This window comes from Triticum dicoccoides, chromosome 1B (genome assembly GCF_002162155.2).
Source record: "Triticum dicoccoides isolate Atlit2015 ecotype Zavitan chromosome 1B, WEW_v2.0, whole genome shotgun sequence".
Classification (NCBI taxonomy): Eukaryota; Viridiplantae; Streptophyta; class Magnoliopsida; order Poales; family Poaceae; genus Triticum; species Triticum dicoccoides.
The window spans coordinates 173,639,641-173,662,817 of record NC_041381.1 but is presented as its reverse complement, the minus strand read 5'-3'; the positions used below and the strand labels follow the sequence as shown (position 1 = coordinate 173,662,817).

At 41.7% G+C, this 23,177-nt stretch overlaps 1 protein-coding gene across 1 annotated transcript; it reads right to left on the bottom strand.

Moving 5' to 3' along the window:
- Positions 1-19,493: 19,493 nt before the first annotated feature.
- LOC119326308 lies at positions 19,494-22,032 on the bottom strand. The gene is made up of 4 exons (XM_037599991.1): positions 21,215-22,032; positions 20,841-21,135; positions 20,707-20,772; positions 19,494-19,860 (listed from the first exon to the last, which is right to left on the bottom strand). Exons 2-4 carry the CDS (start codon positions 20,919-20,921, stop codon positions 19,675-19,677), a joined length of 333 nt encoding a protein of 110 aa, XP_037455888.1. The 5' UTR covers positions 20,922-21,135; positions 21,215-22,032; the 3' UTR covers positions 19,494-19,674.
- Positions 22,033-23,177: the final 1,145 nt, after the last annotated feature.

The window sequence follows — 23,177 nt, the reverse complement described above, 5'->3', positions numbered from 1 at the left end:
TTGACCAGGAGTCAGAGGCAGATCAGGCATTGGAGTGTTTGGATCCTGATGCCATAAGTCAATGTAGTCGAGGATCTTCTTTGGATCCAGAAGCAGAGGCACAGGTGTTCCTTTGGCTCTGGCGGCCTTTGCTTGTCTATCTCTGATGATTTCTGCAAGTTCTTCATCAGATGCCTCGTCATCAGAGGACACTTGGAACGCAACCTGTTTCTTTCTTGGACTTGGCCGAGGACCGCGTCCAGCTGTTGCTTTTGTCTTCAGCAGAGTGGGGCCTGATGAGGACATTGGTGCAGCTGAGGAACTCGCTGAGACACCTAAAGCAATTGAGAAACCCTGAGTCCTTTGACATGTAGCCAGATGCACAGGAGTTGAGGACTTGAAGGGAGCTGCTAAGGACTTTGGTGGAGCAGCAGTAGTCTGAGGAATTTGCCGTGAGGGCGCGGCTGAGGAACTTGGCCGTGAGGGCGCTGATGGTGAAGCACTTGGCTTGCGAGCAGGCTTCTTCGGCATTGATTTCCTCGGCTTGACCGAGGTCTCAGCGGCGGCAGCAGCAGCAGAATCCTCATTAAATTTTCTCACTGCCTCCTTGGCTTGTCTTGCCAGTTTTGCTTGGCGCCTAGCCCATTCTTCAGGAAAGTCTTCACCACTTTTGATGCTAGTGGGATCAGCGACTTGGCCAGGTGCCAATGGAGCTCTTGGGCATGGAGGATTTAAGGCGAATTTCTTCATGTACTTAGGAGTAACATATCGATATTCCCTCCATTCTCGTGCCCATCTTCGTTCAATCCTCTGAATGCGCACTTTGCGCTGATTCTTGTTTTCTTTGCCAAACTTGGCTTCATCAGGTGTGCAGTAATCCTTGTATATTTCATCAGGGATCTCGAAAGTAGTCATGACCTCCAGTTTCTTTCCTCCTTTCTGCGGTCTCTTGCCTTCTGCCATTTTCTTCAGATGAGGAATTTGAACAATAGAACACTCTGAAGAAGTATGCAGTTTTTCTTCGAGGAACGCTGCAAATGAGTTAAGTTGATGAGAACCTAGTGATTCAGCAGCGGACATGAGTACCTATGAACAGAGTGTAGGTGCGAGGAATTTGTAGAGGTCATATGCATTCTCAGAAGATTTTTGGAAAAAGACAAGTTTTGAGGAATTTGACCAGTTGAGCCTTGAGGAATTTCACTAAGCGTTCTTGTCTTAGGTTCCAGAGTTGTACAGATCGAAAATCCGCACAATTGAGGAATCTTGAAGAAATGAGTGCTTAGAGAGATGGATCAAGAGCATACAGTGTGTGAGGTGTTCATATGTGAAGATTTGAAGAATAAAACACCTTTGAAGATTTTCAGAAAAGTTTGAGAATCAAAGCGAGTAATAAAAGTGACTTTTAATTACCCGAACTGAAGAACACGACAAACCGAGATGAACCGTGGTGAAGTTCGTCAAGTTAGATCTCCCACGCCCTAACTTGGCAGAGGGAGATAGCTACTGCGGCGGCGGAGTGAAGATTTCCGCAGCCGGCGCGAGTACGACGGCGACGAGGTCGAGGCAGTGAAGCTCTTCCTCACCGGCGGCGATGGAGTAGCGGCGGCGCTAGGGTTTGAGGAGCTCGAGCGAGAGACAGCGACCGAGCAGAGTAAATGAAGTAAGGAAGGGAGGAGGGGTATTTATAGCCATGGTAAAAACTGTTCGCCCGAAGATTTTGGGACGAACATGCCTCTGCCCTTTCTTCTTCACGCGACATGTGTCACCCACGTACTGTGCAGATGAGATCGTGTAAGATCGTGGGTGAATAAAATAATGCATCATGGGATGCGGAACGGTTTGAGCGGTAAAACCGAAAATCTGGATAAGATTTGTTTTAAAGTTTCGTTCGCAATTTCTTCAGCTGACAAGGACACAGTGAAGACTTTGAAACGAGTTTCAATTAGAACGCACATGAAGAATTTTTTAATAGATTGGGTTGAGTATAGCATAGAGGGGGAAGGGTCCGATCACATTCACTTAGCAGAAATCACAACTTGAAGAAATAGCAATAAGTGAATGCTGTAGAGGACATAAACTCATATATATATATATATATATCCAATAAAGACAAACGTCGGAAACAGTGAATATTTTGCAAAGTTGAAGAATTTGAAAAACTGAAGAATTTCAAAAATGAGGAAAAACTCAAATTGAAGATTTTCAACTTTTTGTGGTGGCGTGACCCACCGTATAAGAATGATGATTTCAGACACCGCGTACAATTGTCGTAGGGTTCTGAGAATCAAATTCTTCATTAATTTCTTCACACTTAGAGTGTTATTCTTCATTGATTGAAGAAAAATGTTTCTTCATGTGTTGCACATCTAAGTCATCAATTCTGTATAAGGGTTAGGATGTGTGTCCTTTTCAAAGAACATTCGAAGATTCTAAGATATTTAGCTCACACCGCAACTTGCTAAATCTCTTCTCATCCAAGGGCTTAGTGAAGATATCGGCTAGCTGTTCTTCAGTCTTCACATGCTCGATGGAGATGTCGCCCTTCAACACATGATCATGAAGAAAATGATGACGAATCTGGATGTGCTTTTGTCTTCGAGTGTTGAACTGGGTTGTGAGCAATCTTGATGGCACTCTCATTGTCGCAGAGGAGAGGCACATTCTTCACGTTGACGCCATAGTCCTTGAGGGTTTGCTTCATCCAAAGCAGTTGAGCACAGCATAAGCCAGCAGCAATGTATTCAGCTTCAGCAGTAGACAGTGATACGCAGTTCTGTTTCTTCGAGGACCAACAGACCAAAGATCGTCCGAGGAAATGACAAGTGCCAGATGTTGACTTGCGGTCCACACGATCACCAGCATAGTCAGAGTCAGAATATCCGATGAGATCAAAAGCAGAGCCCTTGGGGTACCATAATCCTAGTGTTGGTGTGTGAGCTAGATATCGAAGAATATGCTTCACAGCCTTATGGTGTGATTCCTTCGGTGCAGCTTGAAATCGGGCACACATGCAAACACTAAGCATTATATCTGGCCTAGATGCACATAAGTACAATAAGGAACCAATCATGGAGCGGTATACCTTGTGATCGAAGTCAATACCATTTTCATCAGTGCATAGATGGCCATTTGTGGGCATAGGAATTTTGACGCCTTTGCAATCTTGCATGCCGAATTTCCTCAGTACATCTTTGAGGTATTTCTCCTGAGATATGAATATGCCATTTCGCTGCTGACGAATTTGAAGACCTAAGAAGAATTTTAACTCTCCCATCATAGACATTTGATATTCTTCACTCATCATATAGGCAAATTCATCACTATAACGTTGGTTAGTGCAGCCAAAGATAATATCATCAACATATATTTGGCACACAAACAGTTCACCATCATATGATTTAGTAAAAAGAGTAGGGTCGAGTGAACCGGGTGTGAAGCCATTCTTCACGAAGAATTCCTTCAGTGTGTCATACCACGCCCGAGGGGCTTGCTTGAGGCCATAGAGAGCCTTATTGAGTCTGAAGACTTTGTCAGGATTCTTGGGATCTTCAAAACCTGGGGGTTGAGCAACATATACTTCTTCCTCAAGCTTACCATTGAGGAATGCACTTTTCACATCCATTTGATATAAGATGATATCATGATGGTTAGCGTAAGCAAGTAATATGCGAATAGCCTCAAGTCTAGCAACAGGTGCAAAAGTTTCATCGAAATCAATTCCTTCAACCTGTGTGTAGCCTTGAGCTACTAGTCGTGCCTTATTCCTCACCACAAGGCCATTTTCATCTTGCTTGTTGCGGTAGATCCACTTTGTGCCAATGATATTATGCTTGTGAGGATCTAGGCGATTGACCAATTCCCAGACATTGTTTAGCTCGAACTGATGTAATTCTTCTTGCATAGCCTGAATCCACTCCGGCTCCAGAAATGCTTCATCTACCTTAGTGGGCTCTGTGATAGAGACAAAAGCATAGTGCCCACAAAAGTTAGATAAATGTGAAGCTTTTGAGCGTGTGAGAGGACCTGGTGCGCTAATGTCATCGATGATCTTCTCCACTTGCACTTCTTTTGCAACGCGTGGATGAGTTGGCTGTCGCTGAGGATTTTGATCAGCATTTTCTTCAGCACCATTTTCCTCATCATGTTCTTTAGGTGCATTAGCTCGACGTTCTTCATGAACAGGAATGAATTCTTCAGCAGATTCTTCAGTCGGAATGACATCCTCAGTTGCCTTGAGCTTGATAGCATCTTCAGGTGCTGGTTCATCTAACACAGAAGGTAGGTGCTCTCTTTGCGAGCCATTAGTTTCATCGAACCGCACATCTACAGTGTCAACAATCTTGTGAAGAACAATGTTGAAGACTCTGTAGGTGTGCGAGTCCTTTCCGTAACCAAGCATAAAACCTTCATGTGCTTTCGGTGCAAATTTAGAGTTGTGGTGAGGATCTCTAATCCAACATTTAGCACCGAAGACTTTGAAATAACTCACATTGGGTTTCTTGTCAGTGAGGAGTTCATATGCTGTCTTCTTGAAGAATTTGTGAAGATATACTCTGTTGATGATGTGGCACGCTGTATCAATTGCATCAATCCAAAAACGCTGAGGCATTTTGTATTCATCAAGCATAGTGCGAGCCATCTCAACCAGAGTTCTATTCTTGCGCTCCACGACGCCATTCTGCTGAGGAGTATAGGGAGCAGATAACTCATGAGTAATACCAAGTTCATCAAGATAAGCATCAAGACCGGAATTCTTGAACTCAGTTCCATTGTCACTTCTGATATGCTTGATCTTCACACCAAAGTTGGTTGAAGCCCTCGAGGAAAATCGTTTGAAGACTTCCTGCACTTCATGTTTGTAAGTAACAATGTGTACCCATGTATATTGAGAATAATCATCAACAATGACAAAACCATATAGAGATGCATCATTAGTGACTGCTGAGTAATGATTAGGTCCGAAGAGGTCCATGTGAAGCAATTCGAATGGATGGGTAGTGGTCATGATAGTCTTCGCTGAATGCTTGGCCTTGGTCATTTTTCCAGCTTCACAGGCTCCGCATAAGTGATCCTTGAGGAATTTGACATTCTCAATGCCAATGACATGCTTCTTCTTCGCAAGCGTGTTCAAATTCCTCATGCCTGCGTGACCAAGTCGTCGATGCCATAGCCAGCCTTTTGAAGCTTTTGCAAGTAGACACACGGCTGGTTGTGGTCCTGTAGAGAAATCAACAATATATAGATCTCCTCTCCTAAAGCCTTCGAAGACTTTGGAATTGTCAGCTTCCATAATCACAACACAGCGATATTTGCCGAAGACAACAACCATATCAAGATCACAAAGCATTGAGACTGACATGAGATTGTATCCTAAGGACTCAACAAGCATGACTTTGTCCATGTGCTTATCCTTAGAGATAGCAACCTTACCAAGACCCAATACCTGACTTTTGCCTTTGTCAGCAAAGATGATATGCTTCACAGATGACGGTGATAAGGGAGCATCCATCAATAGATTCTTGTCACCAGTCATGTGATTTGTACATCCACTATCGAGGACCCACTCAGTGGTTTTGGGTTGATCATCCTGCAGATGAATTAGTGTAACTTACAATCTCATATGCTTCATCAGTGAAGAATATGATATCAAGTTCATCAGATGAATTTCATCAAGCAGAAAACATATATATAGCAGTATGAGGACGTGTGAAATGAAAGTTCATTTCATCATGATTTTCCTGTGTCCTTTCAGGCAATTTCGTCAGGTCCCCAGCAAATTCTTCAAACATTAAAGCACGTCTGGAGACCCGACCCTGCAGAAGAGATTAGTTCTTTTTCTTCACCACCCACATCTGGAGGGGTGGCAAAGAGTTCATCATTCTGCGAGCACCATATGAGAAAGGTGGCAAAGATGCCAAACCATTTCGTTTCACATAAGAGAGGTTAGGGTAAGCATATGAATAAGCAGAGTAATTCTTCGAGGACTTATGAACATAATGGTTTGAAGAATAATGCACATATTCATAGCCCTTAGCTCTACCCTGCGAGACAGAGTTGTTAGCACGATGATAATCATATGAGGACTTTGATCCATTTGAGGAATTCGATCCATGTGAAGAGTTTGGTCCATAAGAGGACTTGGATCCATATGAAGAATTTGGTCCATATGAAGAATTTGATCTGGGGTTCATGTTCTTCACAGGTGGTGTCATGAGGACATTCACCTGAAGACTTTCAACACAACTTTTGGGAACCCAGATTTTCTTCATAGGGGAACCGTTCCTGCAGTTAGTGCCAACATATCTAGCAAATACTTCACCATTCTGATTTTTGAACAGTTTATAGTTGGAATCAAAAGACTCATCAGAAGAATGAGGAGATTCACATGTAAAGCCAGATAAGTTAGATGGATCAACTGGAGGTCCTTTTGCAGCCACCCATGAGTTTTTGGGGTACTGCTCAGGCTTCCAATATGTTCCATCAGCATTGAGTTTCCTCTCAAAGGCAATACCCTCTTTCCTAGGGTTTCTGTTGAGGATCTTCTTTTTGAGCACATCACAAAGTGTCTGATGCCCTTTGAGGCTTTTGTACATGCCTGTCATGTAGAGTTCCTTCAGCCCTGCATTGTCAGTGATACTAGCAATGTCCTCAGACGAGGAATTAGTGATAGCAGGGGCAGATGAAGAATTTGTAACAGTTGAAGCTAACATTCAGGTGAAGAATTAGCAGTTTCACGTTCAATGCACTTTAAGCATGGGGGAACAAATTCTTCCTGAGAAGCGCTGATTTGTTGAGCTAGTAATGAATCGCGCTCCTTCTGAAGATCTTCATAACACACTCTTAGCTTTTCAAGATCTTCCTCTCTTTGAAGAGATTCAAGAGAAAGCTTCTCGTGATCAGTCAAGAGGGTATTATGTTGATCTTGAAGGGCGTCAAACTTGGAGTGAATTCTCTGAAGACATTCACCCAAAGCTTTTGACTGATCCATTTCTCTGCGCAACATTTTATCACTTTTATCTAGCATATCTTGAGTTTGTTCTAAAGCCGTTTGTTGTTTAGTGGCAATGCAAACAAGTTTGGTATAGCAGGATTCAATATCATCATCAGATTCATCATTATCAGATTCATCATCACAAGACTCGGATGAGGAGCATTCGGTTACCTCAGCACCGTTTGCCATGAGACAAGATGCAGAAGATGATGATTCTGGCTCAAAAGTCATCGTTTTGAGAGATTCCTTGAAGTCCTCAAACCAGGGATCATGACGAGTTCGATGACCTTCATAGACATCAGAGATTCGGTCCCAGATGAGCTTTGAATTGCCAAGATGCATAATTCGCCCGAATTGATCTCTGGATAGGCAGGAGCAGATGATATCCTTCGCTATGATGTCAAGTCGAGTGTACTTGCGAATATCATCAGCATTCGCCATCTTGCATAAATCAGTAAGACCAATCTCAGTGACGGTCCACAGCTCGTTGTTCCTTGCCATGAGGCGCTTCCTCATCATGGCCTTCCACTTGGGGTAGTCATGACCGTCAAAGATAGGGCATGTCACTTTCTTCATACCTGCAGTCGACATAACTAAAACTCCAGGCGGTTAAACCAAAATCACATAGAACAAGGGAGTACCTTGCTCTGATACCAATTGAAAGTGCGTTATATCGACTAGAGGGGGGTGAATAGGCGATTTTTATGAATTCTTCACTGAGGAGTTTGCCGGTGAGGAAATTCCTTAGCGAAGAACTACTTGCAGCGGAATAAGTACTCAGAAGTAAACATAACAGGATACAAACATAGTCATCATGATGAAATGAAGACTAGCACAGAGTACAGAAAGCGTAAACACAGGATAACAAGATGAAGACAAACAGACTGAAGAAATTGAACTGAGGAATTTGTGAAAGTCTTCAGTCAAAGTCTTCAAGCACAGATATGAACAACATACAACACAGTCATGAGGAAATGAAAGAGTTGAGGAAATAGAACCAGTTAGTTGGTGAAGACAATGATTTGGTAAACCAGTTCCAACTGTTGTCTCAGTTGTACGTCTGGTTGGAGCGGCTGAGTATTTAAACTCGAGGACACGCAGTCCCGGACACCCAGTCTCTGAGCCGCAACTCAGGACACCCAGTCCTCACCGTATTATCATTGAACTAAGACCACGCAGGTCTCGTCCAATCACTCGTGGTAAGTCTTCAGGTGACTTCCAAACCTTCACAGACTTGGTCACTCGGCGATCCACAATTCCTCTTGGATGCTCTAGACCTTGACGCCTAACCGTCTGGAAGAAGCACAATCTTCAAAGGTAACAAGCGTCGGATCCACGCAGGATCAATTTCTTCAGTGATGCTCAATCACTTGGGTTTGTGGGGGTTTGGTTTTGGGATTTTCCTCACTTGATGATTTTCGCTCAAAGTCCTCGGAGGATGGGTTGCTCTCAGATGACAAGTGTCAAGTTCTCTCGGAGCAGCCAACCAACTAGTGGTTGTAGGGGGCGGCTATTTATAGCCTAGGGAGCAGCCCGACATGATAAGACATAAATGCCCTTCAATGATATGACCGTTAGGTGGATAAGATATTTTGGACAGCCGGCGCGCAGCACAGCAACGGTCGGAAATTTGACTCTCAAATTTCTCAGGGCTATCATGTTCCTCACTGTGTAGGCAATTCGCACTGGCGAATTCCTAACTCCTCAGTCAGAGCAAAATCCTCAGTGACCAGAAGAACTGCGTCTCTGTCACTGAAGAAATTGACTGAACTGTATGAGATTTCCAATGGCTTCACTCGAAGGGATTGGTAGGTGTAGGATTTTGAGTTGAGCATCACATGGAAATTTTTCCTTAGTATTTCCTCGACCCCCTTTAACAGTACGGTGTTTCCTATGACTCAAGAAAGAGAAAATGAAACTACGAAAACAAAAGTCTTCACGCTTCATATTCCTCGAATGAATACCAAGTCTTCAAGGTCACACCAATTTCTTCACTTTCAAAGTCTTCAGAAAGTCTTCAGAATATCAAAGTCTTCAGTCGAAGAACTTAATTTTTAGGGGTCGACTTTCTCTGTAAATATCAAACTCCTCATAGACTTATAGACCTGTGTACACTCACAAATGCATCAGTCACTTAACCTATAAGTCTTCAATACACCAAAATCACTAAGGAGCACTAGATGCACTTACACCTTCGCCTGATGCCTTGGCCTGTGCTTGCCCCCTTTGCACCGAAAGGGAAACAAGGACACTGTGTAGGCCGCGCCCGCCTGGCCTTCAATCGTCATGGCTTGCGTCACGGGCTCCTCGGGAAGTACCCTGCCTTGATCTCTCCGCCTCCTCGCGAGCCTTCCTGAGGAGGCCGCTCCTGAGGAAGCTTCCTGTCGTCCGCCCCGCGGGGCTTGGCCCCACGCGAGGGTCTTGAGCTTGAGCTGATGAAGCTGGGCTGCGTTGGGCCCCCACTTGTCCCACGCCACAGGCCGCAGGCAGGCAAGTCTGGGGACCCCCGTTCCCAGAACACCGACATGTAGCATATGAGATGTTCCAAGAGTTGAAGTTAATATTTCAAGAAAATGCACAAGTTGAGAGATATGAAGTCTCCAACAAGTTCTATAGCTGCAAAATGGGGGAGAATAGTTATGTCAGTGAACACATACTCAGAATGTCTGGGTACCATAACCACTTGACTCAACTAGTAGTTAATCTTCCTAATGATAGTGTCATTGAGTTCTTCAATCACTGCCACCAAGCTATAAAGGCTTCGTGATGAACTATAATATGCAAGGGATGGAAAAGACTATTCTCGAGCTCTTCGCAATGCTAAAGGCTACGGAGGTAGAAATCAAGAAGGAGCATCAAGTGTTGATGGTTAACAATACCACTAGTTTCAAGAAAAAGGGCAAAGGGAAGAAGGAGAACTTCAAGAAGAATAGTAATCAAGTTGCTACTACAGGGAAGAAGCCCAAGTCTGGACCTAAGCCTGAAACTGACTGCTTCTACTGCAAAGGGACTAGTCACTGGAAGAGAAACTGCCCCAAGTATTTGGCGGATACGAAGGATGGCAAGGTGAAAGGTATATTTGATATACATGTTATTGATGTGTACCTTACTAATGCTTGTAGTAGCGCCTGGGTATTTGATACTGGTTTTGGTTGCTCATATTTGCAACTCAAAACAGGGGCTACGGATTAAATAGAGATTGGCTAAGGACGAGGTGACGATGCACGTCGGAAATGGTTCTAAGGTCGATGTGATCGCCGTCGACACGCTACCTCTACATCTACCTTCGAGATTAGTTTTAGACCTGAATAATTGTTATTTGGTGCCAGCATTGAGCATGAACATTATATCTGGATCTTGTTTGATTCGAGACGGTTATTCATTTAAATCAGAGAATAATGGTTGTTCTATTTATATGAGTAATATCTTTTATGGTCATGCACCCTTGTTAAGTGGTCTATTTTTGTTGAATCTCGATCGTAGTGATACACATATTCATAATATTGAGGCCAAAAGATGCAAAGTTGATAATGATAGTGCAACTTATTTGTGGCACTACTGTTTAGGTCATATTGGTGTAAAGCGCATGAAGAAACTCCATGTTGATGGGCTTTTGGAATCACTTGATTATGAATCACTTGGTGCTTGCGAACCATGCCTCATGGTCAAGATGACTAAAACTCCGTTCTCCGGAACAATGGAACAAGCTACTGACTTATTGGAAATAATACATACCGACATATGCGGTCCAATAAGTGTTGAGGTTTGTGGCGGGTATTGTTATTTTCTGACCTTCACAGATGATTTGAGCAGATATGGGTATATCTACTTAATGAAACATAAGTCTGAAATATTTGAAAAGTTTAACGAATTTCATAGTGAAGTGGAAAATCATCATAACAAGAAAATAAAGTTTCTACGATCTGATCATGGAGGCGAATATTTGAGCTACGAGTTTGGTCTTCATTTGAAACAATGTGGAATAGTTTCGCAACTCACGCCACCTGGAACACCACAGCGTAATGGTGTGTCCGAACGTCGTAATCGTACTCTATTGGATATGGTGTGATCTATGATTGATACGTCTCCGTCGTATCTACAATTTTTTATTGTTCCATGCCAATATTCTACAACTTTCATATACTTTTGGCAACTTTTATATTATTTTTGGGACTAACATATTGATCCAGTGCCCAGTGCCAGTTCTTGTTTGTTGCATGTTTTATGTTTCGTAGAAACCCCATATCAAATGGAGTCCAAACGGGATAAAAATGGACGGAGATCATTTTTGGAATATTTATGATTTTTGGGAAGAAAAATCAACACGAGACGGTGCCCGAGGGGGCCACGAGGCAGGGGCGCGCCCCAGGGGGGCAGGCACCCCCCTGACCCTCATGGGCACCCCGTAAGGCGGTTACTGATCTTCTTTGGCTGCAAGAAAGCTAATTTTCGGGAAAAAATCATGGCGAAGGTTTCAATCCAATCGGAGTTACGGATCTCCGGATATATAAGAAACGGTGAAAGGGCAGAATCTGGGAACGCAGAAACAGAGAGAGACAGAGAGACAGATCCAATCTCGGAGGGGCTCTCGCCCCTCCCAAGCCATGGAGGCCATGGACCAGAGGGGAAACCCTTCTCCCATCTAGGGAGAAGGTCAAGGAAGAAGAAGAATAAGGGGGGCTCTCTCCCCCTTGCTTCTAGTGGCGCCGGAACGTCGCCGGGGGCCATCATCATCACCGCGATCTACACCAACACCTCCGCCATCTTCACCAACATCTCCATCACCTTCCTCCCCTCTATGCAGCGGTGTAACCTCTCTTTTACCCGCTGTAATCTCTACTTAAACATGGTGCTCAACAATGTATATTATTTCCCACTGATGTATTGCTATCCTATGATGTCTGAGTAGATTTTCGTTGTCCTACTGGTGATTGATGAATTGCTATGATTGCTTTAATTTGCTTGTGGTTATGTTGCTGTCCTATTGTGCCCTCCGTGTCGCGCAAGCGTGAGGGATTCCCGCTGTAGGGTGTTGCAATATGTTCATGATTCTCTTATAGTGGGTTGCTTCAGTGACAGAAGCATAAACCCGAGTAAGGGGGTTGTGGCGTATGGGATAAAGGGGACTTGATGCTTTAATGCTATTGGTTGGGTTTTACCTTAATGATCTTTAGTAGTTGCGGATGCTTGCTAGAGTTCCAATCATAAGTGCATATGATCCAAGAAGAGAAAGTATGTTAGCTTATGCCTCTCCCACATAAAACTTGCTATCGGTCTAGTAAAGTAGTCAATTGCTTAGGGACAATTTCACAACTCCTACCACCACTTTTCCACACTCGCTATATTTACTTTATTGCTTCTTCATCTAAACAGTCCTTAGTTTATATTTACGTGCTCTTTATTATCTTGCAAACCTATCCAACAACACCTACAAAGTACTTCTAGTTTCATACTTGTTCTAGGTAAAGCGAACGTCAAGCATGCGTAGAGTTGTATCGGTGGTCGATAGAACTTGAGGGAATATTTGTTCTACCTTTAGCTCCTCGTTGGGTTTGACACTCTTACTTATCGAAAGAGGCTACAATTGATCCCCTACACTTGTGGGTTATCAAGACCTTTTTATGGCGCCGTTGCTGGGGAGTCATAGAGTGGGGTGAATATTCTCGTGTGTGCTTGTTTGCTTTATCACTAAGTAATTTTTATTTACTATTATAAGTTGTTCTCTATCTTTAGTTATGGATATGGAACACGGAATACCAAAAAAATTAGGTGTACTTGCTACTCATGGAGATGGGGAACCTCCTAAAACCCTCGATGCTGGTTATGTGAAAAATATTATGTACTACTTTGATAATCCTGAGAAAATCCCATTCAATTATGTTATGGGAGACACGTTGGATCAAAGTGAATACTTTAGGGATTATCGCTTGACACAAAAAGGGAAACTATTATGGGATCGGATTCATATGTTGCATTGGTATGATCGGGAACTATGCTTGAGATATGATTATACTTGTTGCTCTAGGATGAAGGCTCCACACCTTCCCTTCTCATGCAAATTTAATGATGATAAAACCTTGGCCTCTTATGCTAATGGTATATATGATTACTATGATGTGGAACAAATAGAAGAATTCGTTGCTTTTATGGGTGCTTATGAAATTGAATCTTTGTTTAAAGAGTTGAAAATCTTGATGATGTTGTTTACAGACCTGAAAATTTTGCTATACTTAAATATTGCTATGAGAATTATGAATTCAATTCCGATATTGATGATTTTATTGAGAGAGTCTCCACTGTCCAAGAAGAGACTAATATTTTGCAGGAGTCTATGGAAGAAGGAATTAATGAAACTGTGAGCTCATTGGATGAAAAAGATGATGAGGAGAGCGAAGAACAAAAGGAGGAAGAGGGGATTAGCTACCCGTGCCCACCTTCGAATGAGAGTAACTCTTTAACTCATACATTGTTTAATTTCCCTTCGTGCTAACCGAAGGATGTTTGCTATAATAATTGTTATGATCCCGTTGATTCTCTTGAAATATCCCTTTTTGATGATGCTTGCTATGCTTGTGGCCAAGATGCCAATATGAATTATGCTTATGAAGATGAACTTGCTATAGTTCCTTATGCTAAACATGAAATTGTTGCTATTGCACCCACGCATGATAGTCCTATTATCTTTTTGAGTTCTCCAAACTACACTATATCAGAGAAGTTTGTGCTTATTAAGGATTATATTGATGGGTTGCCTTTTACCGTTGCACATGATAATTTTGATGAATGTAATATGCATGTGCTTGCTTCTCCTACTTGCAATTATTATGAGAGAGGAACTACATCTCCACCTCTCCATGTTTCCAACATGATAAAATTGCAAGAAACTGCTTATACTATGCATTGGCCTTTGACTTGGTGTGCATGAATTGTTCTTTTATGACATGCCGATGCATAGGAACAGAGTTAGACTTCGTTGTTGCATGATATATGTTACTTTGTGCTCACTACTAAATCACAAATCATTGTTAATTAAAATTGGCTTTGATATACCTTGGGATCCGGGTGGATCCATTACTTGAGCACTATATGCCTAGCTTAATGGCTTTAAAGAAAGCGCTGCCAGGGAGACAACCCGGAAGTTTTATAGAGTCATTTATTTCTGTTGAGTGCTTTTATATAGTTTAAAAACAAAAAAATAAAGAGGGGAACCCAAAACTTTTCAGAAAGGAAAGTGAAAGTGAGAGAGACAAGCACTGTTGAAGTGGGAGAGCTCCTTGAACTTTGTTCATGCTCACGAAAACTTTGTGAATCTTGATTACAGAAACTTTTCATCAAAAAAAATTATCCCCTTGTACAATTCCATTGTATTATAAAAATAATGTGCTAAGGTTTGCCTTTAGGATGTTTACAATGCTTGTTGGTTTGTGCGGTGCAGGACAAAAACTTTGGTTGTAGTGCACGATTTTAAATTTTTTACTGGAATGTCAAACGGTTCTGATTCTTTTTGCACTGTCTTGCTATACAAATTTTTTGTTCTTACTAATTTTGGTAGAATTGTTGGGGTACCAGAAGTATGGCGAATGTTCAGATTGCTACAGACTCTTCTATTTTTGACAGATTCTGTTTTTGATGCATAGTTTGCTTGTTTTGATGAAACTATCAATTTCTATCAGTGGATTAAGCCATGGAAAAGTTATATTACAGTAGACACAATGAAATAACAAAATATGAATTGGTTTGCAACAGTACTTAGAGTAGTGATTTGCTTTATTATACTAACGGATCTTACCGAGTTTTCTGTTGAAGTTTTGTGTGGATGAAGTGTTTGATCGAGGAGGTCTCGATATGACGAAAAGGAAGAGAGGCAAGAGCTCAAGCTTGGGGATGCCCAAGGCACCCCAAGTAAATATTCAAGGAGACTCAAGCGTCTAAGCTTGGGGATGCCCCGGAAGGCATCCCCTCTTTCTTCAATAAGTATCGGTATGTTTTCGGATTCGTTTCGTTCATGTGATATGTGCAAATCTTGGAGCATCTTTTGCATTTACTTTTCACTTTTCTTTTATGCACCATGCTGTTATGAGATAGTCCTTGGTTGATTTATAGAATGCTCATTGCACTTCACTTAAATCTTTTTAGTATGGCTTTATAGAATGCTTCATGTGCTTCACTTATATCATTTGAAGTTTGGATTGCATGTTTCTCTTCACATAGAAAACCTCCATTTGTAGAATGCTCTTTTGTTTCACTTATATTTTTTAGAGCATGGGCATATCTTTTGTAGAAAGAATTAAACTCTCTTGCTTCACTTATATCTATTTAGAGAGATGACATGAATTGGTCATTCACATGGTTAGTCATAAAATCCTTCATAAACTTGTAGATCACTGAATATGATATGTTTGATTCCTTGCAATAGTTTTGCGATATAAAGGTGGTGATATTAGAGTCATGCTAGTGAGTAGTTGTGGATTAGTAGAAATACTTGTGTTGAGGTTTGTGATTCCCGAAGCATGCACGTATGGTGAACCATTATGTGATGAAGTCAGAGCATGATTTATTTATTGATTGTCTTCCTTATGAGTGGCGGTCGGGGATGAGCGATGGTATTTTCCTACCAATCTACCCCCCTAGGAGCATGCGCGTAGTACTTTGTTTCGATGGCTAATAAATTTTTGCAATAAGTATGTGAGTTCTTTATGACTAATGTTGAGTCCATGGATTATACGCACTCTCACCCTTTCATCATTGCTAGCCTCTTCGGTACCGTGCATTGCCCTTTCTCACCTCGAGAGTTGATGCAAACTTCGCCGGTGCATCCAAACCCCATGATACGATACGCTCTATTGCACATAAGCCTCCTTATATCTTCCTCAAAACAGTCACCATACCTACCTATCATGGCATTTCCATAGCCATTCCGAGATATATTGTCATGCAACTTCCATCATCATCATATACATCACTTGAGCATTCATTGTCATATTGCTTTGCATGATCGTAAGATAGCTAGCATGATGTTTTCATGGCTTGTCCATTTTTTGATATCTTTGCTATGCTAGATCATTTGCACATCCCGGTACACCGCCGGAGGCATTCATATAGAGTCATATCTTTGTTCTAGATATCAAGTTGTAAGTAAATAAAAGTGTGATGATCATCATTATTAGAGCATTGCCCCAGTGAGGAAAGGATGATGGAGATTGTGATTCCCCCACAAGTCGGGATGAGACTCCGGACTTTATGAAAAATAAAAGAGGCCAAAGAAGCCCAAATAAAAAAAGAGGCCAAAGAAGCCCACCAAAAAAATAAAAAAATAAAAAAAAGGAAAATAAAAAAATGAGAGAAAAAGAGAGAAGGGGAAACGTTACTATCCTTTCACCACACTTGTGCTTCAAAGTAGCACCATGTTCTTCATATAGAGAGTCTCTTGAGTTATCACTTTCATATACTAGTGGGAATTTTCATTATAGAACTTGGCTTGTATATCCCGATGATGGGCTTCCTCAAATGCCCAAGGTCTTCATGAGCAAGCAAGTTGGATGCACACCCACTTAGTTTTCAGTTTGAGCTTTCGTACACTTATAGCTCTAGTGCATCCGTTGCATGGCAATCCCTACTCCTCGCATTGACATCAATTGATGGGCATCTCCATATCCCGTTGATTAGTCGCGTCGATATGAGACTTTCTTCCTTTTTATCTTCTCCACACAACCTCCGCCATCATATTATATTCCACCTATAGTGCTATATCCATGGATCACGCTCATGTATTGCGTGAAAGTTGAAAAGGTTTGAGAACATCAAAAGTATGAAACAATTGCTTGGCTTGCCATTGGGGTTGTGCATGATTTGATCATTTTGTGTGATGAAGATGGAGCATAGCCAGACTATATGATTTTGTAGGGATAACTTTCTTTGGCCATGTTGTTTTGAAAAGACATGATTGCTTTATTAGTACGCTTGAAGTATTATTGTTTTTATGTCAAACTAGCAAAGTGGCCCGCTCAATGCGCGGGCTAGGATTTTGCGAAGTTGAATTGGAAGATATATTTTATTTGTTATTTTCTTAAGTAAACTCGAAAGCAATTGTTGAGACATTATGTAAGTATTACAATTTTGGAAACTTTATTCTTTGACTTTCTATTGATACCTGAATATAATTATTTTCCGAACACCCTTTATCTGCTAATTAATCATGCCATACTAATTTGATACGGCATGTTTGATTGGCATGTTTATTTTTTTATAATTGTTTTTTATATCGAGAAAAAACATCACTTTGAGACAGATATAGTATTTGTTTACATAGACAAGTAGCAAGGGTGATCGCTTGCATATGTGTTCTGTCTAAAAAACAATATTCGTATGTAGATATATTTCAGTGTTACATATATTCGTTTGAGTGACAACTAATATGAAATGGAGTGAGTACCTTGCTAACTTTCTTTTTTAAGAGTAGTATCATGCCATGGTTGGAGTGCAGCATTTTGGAGGACGAGCTCCATGGAGCTCTTTTTTTTGAAAAATTCAAAAATCATATTTTTAGGTTTTGAAAAATTGTGAAAAAATCCATAGGCTTTCATATGGATGTGTTCTACATGTGTGTAAAATGTGACGATGAAATACATTACGGTGAGAGCTACATAAAAAAGACAAATTCTTGCATTTTTTTAGTGAACAGTGCGTGTACTGTTCATCATTTCAAAATCATGATTTTGTCTTTTTTGTATAGCTCTCATCGTAATGTATATCATCTTCAAATTTCACACACATGTATTACACATCCGTATGAATGCGTACTTTTTTTCAGATCTTTTTTAAGCTTCAAAATGTGATTTTTAAAATTTTCAAAATAAATTGCTCCATGGAGCTCGGCCTCCATTTAGCATTTTCGCATGGTTGTAGCTATAAAGATATTGTCTTGTGTTATTCTCCTGTGGCTAACCAATCATCATGAGGTATTGTAGGTTTGACTGGGATAAACATACAACTCTATTTGGAGAATAAGCAAATTAATGCTTGTAGTTATAACTTGATATAGGTAACGTAGATTTCACCTGGGTAAAGGTTTTTTTAGTTTTATGTTCGGTTGAATTCTTCAAATTATATATATATATATATATATTCTAACATTTTTATCATGTCACTTTTTTGTGTGTGTAAAGTTATTCTTCTTGTTTTCGTGTAGTCATAAATTATTTTACTAACGCTACGAAATATTGGCATATTTTTTATTGTTTTTGTAGAGTAAATGTTTTATTATTTTTATATACAGTATATGTATATGCATAAAAGGTTTGTTGGTGTTTGCTTCCATACACGTGCACTCAACAGTACTACCAAGTTCTGTATTTAAAAAAAAAAACTCGGCAGTACCAAGTTGCCTTATATTTTGACGTTACATTTGTTTTGTCTCACACTTTCCACAGTACGTACGTATTAATTGGTGTCATGGGTCCTACCAGTATTACTCTTCACTTTACCCATTCTGTAGTCTTCTGGACTTCTCCATTCTTCTTTCTCACACAAGTGAGAATGTTCTTGGCCGATCCCCTTTCTCCTCTCCTCTTATTTTTCTTCTCAGTTAAAATTTGCTGATGTTGGATACCACCCATCAGGTTGCTCTCTTGATTCACTGCATTCAGGATGCTCGTCCTAACCTGAAGCCACCCCCGCACCTGGTGCTTCGACGGGGTGACCATCGACGACGATTGAGGGTTAGCAGGGCCCAAGGATCTACTACACCAGAGTCTAGGCGAGGTCATCGATCTGGACGCTGCCGTTGATGCTGTCGTCCGTGCAGTTGATTTGGTCTTGGATATCATCTCCCGCAGGTCTGCAACGGCAACATTGTTCCAAGTTGAGCTGCAGGTCCTTATTTTTCCTTTTCCTGACTGTAATATTTCCCCTTTCTCCTAGCCTTTTCCTGTCCTTGTGCCATTCAACCAATATAATTTGATTAAGGTAATGCTTGTTAGCTGTAATTATTTCATATTTTTCCCTTAAATTCTTGAATAGCATGTTTTTTAAGTGATCTATACGTGTTGAATGAGGTATAGAGTAGATACTAATAAGTTAGTGTACATTTTAAAAATGTAAGTATATACTGTATAAGTTAGTGTATACTTTACCAGGGCATTTTGTGCGTCACCATACGGTGTGTTTTGGCGATGTACACGACTTCTACTCTGCCTAGAATCCAAGCCAGCACCCATCTAGAAGTTTTATAGTAATCGCAAAATGTTTTCCTTTAGTCTGTTTTATAGTAATTTAATTTATTATCTTGTTTAGATATCAATTTTTTTATTTGATTTGGACAGGTGATATCATATTTGTGACATGAAGAGTAAGAGAGCCACATGTCAATCTTAAGGAGGTGTTTTTTGGGAATGTTTATATGCTCCATTCATGCTATGTGTCTTCATCTCCAGTTGGGTATGCCTACTTCGATTTTCTTCAATTCTTAAAAATAATCAGTGTTTATTTCTTTATGGGCGTTGTTAGTGTTGAATGAGGTAGATGCTAAAGAAGACACAAGCGAGTGTAACTAAATAATTTAAGTATATAAACATTACTCTCGTGGAGCATAAAATAAACATAATTGTTTATCAATGCAAATTACTACTAAGTATAGAGTGTGTATAGTATATTCTTCAATTCTTGCAGCTATTGGACGTATGTAAGCACTTGCTGATGTATAATGCCTAGCCCATGTATTTCGCTGGTTCTCTCCTAATCCTCTTAGGTCTATCATACAAGGTTGGCTGCATGTCTTCAGATGATATTTTCCTCCTCTTTATGCAATTTGTCCTTTCCTTCTTTGTTCTGCTTCTAGTTTTGGCGTTCCATTCTTCATTACGGTCATCTGTGCTGGTACAGTTGTTGTCTCGCTGCATAAATGCAGGAACAATGTTATTATTGAAACATTCATAAATTTCCATAAATGCATGGTAGATATTAAGCTTGTGTATCATCGTCATATTTAACAATGTACTCCCTCCGTCCTAAAATTCTTGTCTTAGATTTTCCTAGATACGGATGTATCTGATACTAAAACGTGACTTGATACATCCGTATTTAGACAAATCTAAGACAAGAATTTTGGGCGGAGGGAGTATTATGTAATACATATATAAGATCAAATGCATACAAAATTAGACCAAAGTGGGAATTGACCGATACACTGTCATGGATTATTATTTTTAGTACATATAGATGAGGGTAATTAGTTTGAAAGAATACCTCATTATCGAGTAGATTGCTCTCTATAAGAACTTTTTTTTATTTCGCAAAGCCTTTCTTTTCAAATCCTTTTTACATCTCTTATGTTTGGTCTCTCCTTTTATCTTCTGCGAAACAGTTTTTGGCTCTTCCTGTGTGTTTTGTGATGTCATAAATAAATAGGCTGTAAACAATTATCAATGCATATACAGGAAGATAAATTTTTTCAATTTGTTACCTCGTCATCAGGAGCTTCGATTTTAACAATTGGTTTTCTGCTATTTCTGGAAGCAAACATTGTCACATCTTTTTCATATATTTTGCTAGACTTCTGTCTCTTTGTCCTCCTTTGTTGCTTTTTGTTAGATGATTTAGAGGTTTCCTTTCAGCACATATCCTCCTCATCATCATTTCTTGCATTCTTGGAGGAGTGGTTGACCTATAATTTTGTTTTAAATATTTTATAACAAAAATTGCACACTCGTGACAGCAAAACCATTAATTAGTGGCAATACCTCGTTATCGGACTTCTGCATAGCAAAATTTGAAGAACCTTGTGTGTCTTGCCTTTCCAGTATGCCCTATAAAGAATGTACTTGCATTATAATTGTATAAACTATTTTAAATACTGAAATGTGCATATGCATACCTCTTCAAATATTTCATTTGAATATTCCATCTCAAGTCTGTCATCAACTTCAAAAGTGAAGCTCACTTCAAAATTTTCCATACACTCTTATAGATTCCTTGAATTTAACTTAAGTCGGAATATGAGTGTTCTGCCATAAAGGTCTTGAATAATATCTGGTACTATGTTGTTGAATCCCTCCTGCTCTAATAGGGTTGATGCAGATATGTTGCCTAAAAGACTTTTTGCTACCTCATTAAACATAACGAAAGTTGTTGTTGCCGTGTCCTCGCGTACCTTGAGTTTAATTAGGTACCTAATATGATGGTCAGTTATTACTGGTCTATTATTAAAAGAAATGTCACCAAAGACAATCTAGTGCATAACATGCTCACCTTATATTGGGATTTTCAGATACTTAATGACAGGAAGTGCAAATATAGTTATGGTTTTTCTGTTATAATATCATCAATTGTTGCTTTTGTTCTGCATACAAATTCTTATTAAAGATAAAACATATGAGTTTACATAATAATGTAAAATAGATAAGGTATAAGATTTTTATGATCAAGGTTAGAGGGAAACCTTTCTTTTAACATCAACATATCGTAGTTCTATAATTTCCCTCAATGTTTTTTTTATTGTAGAACATTTGCTCTTCAATCGTTCCTTGGGTGCTTTCGTCAATTCCAACCATTGTTGGAGTAACATCGCTTTCACAATGCCTATAATATATTACAAGATCGCCTTCTTACAGGAGCTTCGTGACGTCCGGGCGGCTTGCAACGGCCCCTGGATGCTTTGTGGCGACTTCAACCTCATTTACCGTGACAAAGACAAGAGCAATGGCAATCTCAACCGCCGCATGATGGGTCGCTTCCGGCATGCGATCAACGACCTTGTCCTCAAAGAAGTCTACCTCAATGGCCGGTGCTACACGTGGTCCAACGAGCAGTCACCCCCCACCCTGGTGCACCTCGACCGCGTCCTCTGTACCCCCGACTGGGAGGAACTGCATGGGGAGTTCCATCTCCGATGCCTCGCCTCCGTTGTTTCCGATCACAGCCCATTGCTGCTTGATTGCAAACCGGTGCCACCAGGTCATCGCCGTTTCCACTTTGAGGAATTCTGGACACGCTTGGAGGGATTCCATGAAACTGTGGCGGACGCCTGGCACTCCACCCATTGCAGCGACCCCTTCCGGCGACTCATGCAGCGCATGCAAATCACTGCGCGCAAGCTCACTAGCTGGAGCATGCGAACTGTGGGCAACGTTCGCCTCAAGCTCGCTATCTCCAGAGAGCTCCTTCTCAGGCTGGACACGGCGCAGAAGAGCCGGCCCCTGTCCCCGCACGAAGACTGGCTTCGACGGCAGATCAAGGCCTCCTACCTCGGCCTCGCCTCTCTCGAGCGCACCATCGCCCGACAGCGCGCCCGCATCGCAACTCTAAAGGACGGCGACGCTAACACATCATTCTTTCACCGGCAATGCACGTATCGCCGGCAGAAGAATCGGATTCATTGCCTCACCGTGGACGGCGCCCCAATCTCCGCCCCCCGCGACATGGCGGCCGCGGCCTACGCGCACTTTGACGCCCTGCTCGGCCACGAGACGCCCCGCGACTGCAGCCTCGACCTCTCCGAGCTGATCACGCCCACCAACCTCGACGACCTCGACGCCCCCTTTGACGCCGAGGAAATTTGGAACGCTGTGAAGCGTCTCCCCGCTCGCAAGGCTCCGGGCCCGGACGGCTTCACCGCAGAGTTCCTGCGTGCGTGCTGGCCCATTGTTCGACAAGACTTCGTCGACGTTTTCCAGCAACTGTACGAGCTGCGCGGTCGAGGTTTCTGCTCCCTCAACCAGGCCCTGCTCACCCTGCTACCGAAGCGCGCGGACGCACGTGGTCTTGGCGACTTTAGGCCTATAAGCCTAATTCACCTCGTCGCCAAGATCTTCGCCAAGGTCCTCTCGCTCCGGCTTGCGCCGAAGCTCTGCAACCTCGTCAGCACTTGCCAGAATGCCTTCATCCCTAGGCGCAGCTTGCACGACAACTTCATCCTCGTGCGCCAGTCTGCACGCCTCCTGCACCAGCTCGGGGCCCCTCGCGCCCTCCTGAAACTGGACCTCGCTCGTGCCTTCGACACCATCAGCTGGCCGTTCCTATTCGAGGTCCTCCGGCAGTACGGCTTCGGCTACCGCTTCCTGGAATGGCTCGCCATCTTGCTCTCCTCGGCCAGCACGAAGGTGCTCATCAACGGAGACCCCGGCCCCACCATTTGGCACCGGTGTGGCCTTCGCCAGGGCGACCCAGTGTCCCCGCAGCTGTTCGTCCTCACCGTCGACACACTCGGTCGCCT

What these genes read in the sequence shown, in the direction of transcription:
- LOC119326308 (XM_037599991.1), bottom strand. Translation starts at nt 20,921, where the DNA reads ATGGAAAATTTTGAAGTGAGCTTCACTTTTGAAGTTGATGACAGACTT. An exon ending in CAAATGAAATATTTGAAGAG is followed by an intron (nt 20,773 to 20,840) that starts GTATGCATATGC and finishes CATTCTTTATAG; the next exon opens with GGCATACTGGAAAGGCAAGA. An exon ending in TGCAGAAGTCCGATAACGAG is followed by an intron (nt 19,861 to 20,706) that starts GTATTGCCACTA and finishes GCATTTATGCAG; the next exon opens with CGAGACAACAACTGTACCAG.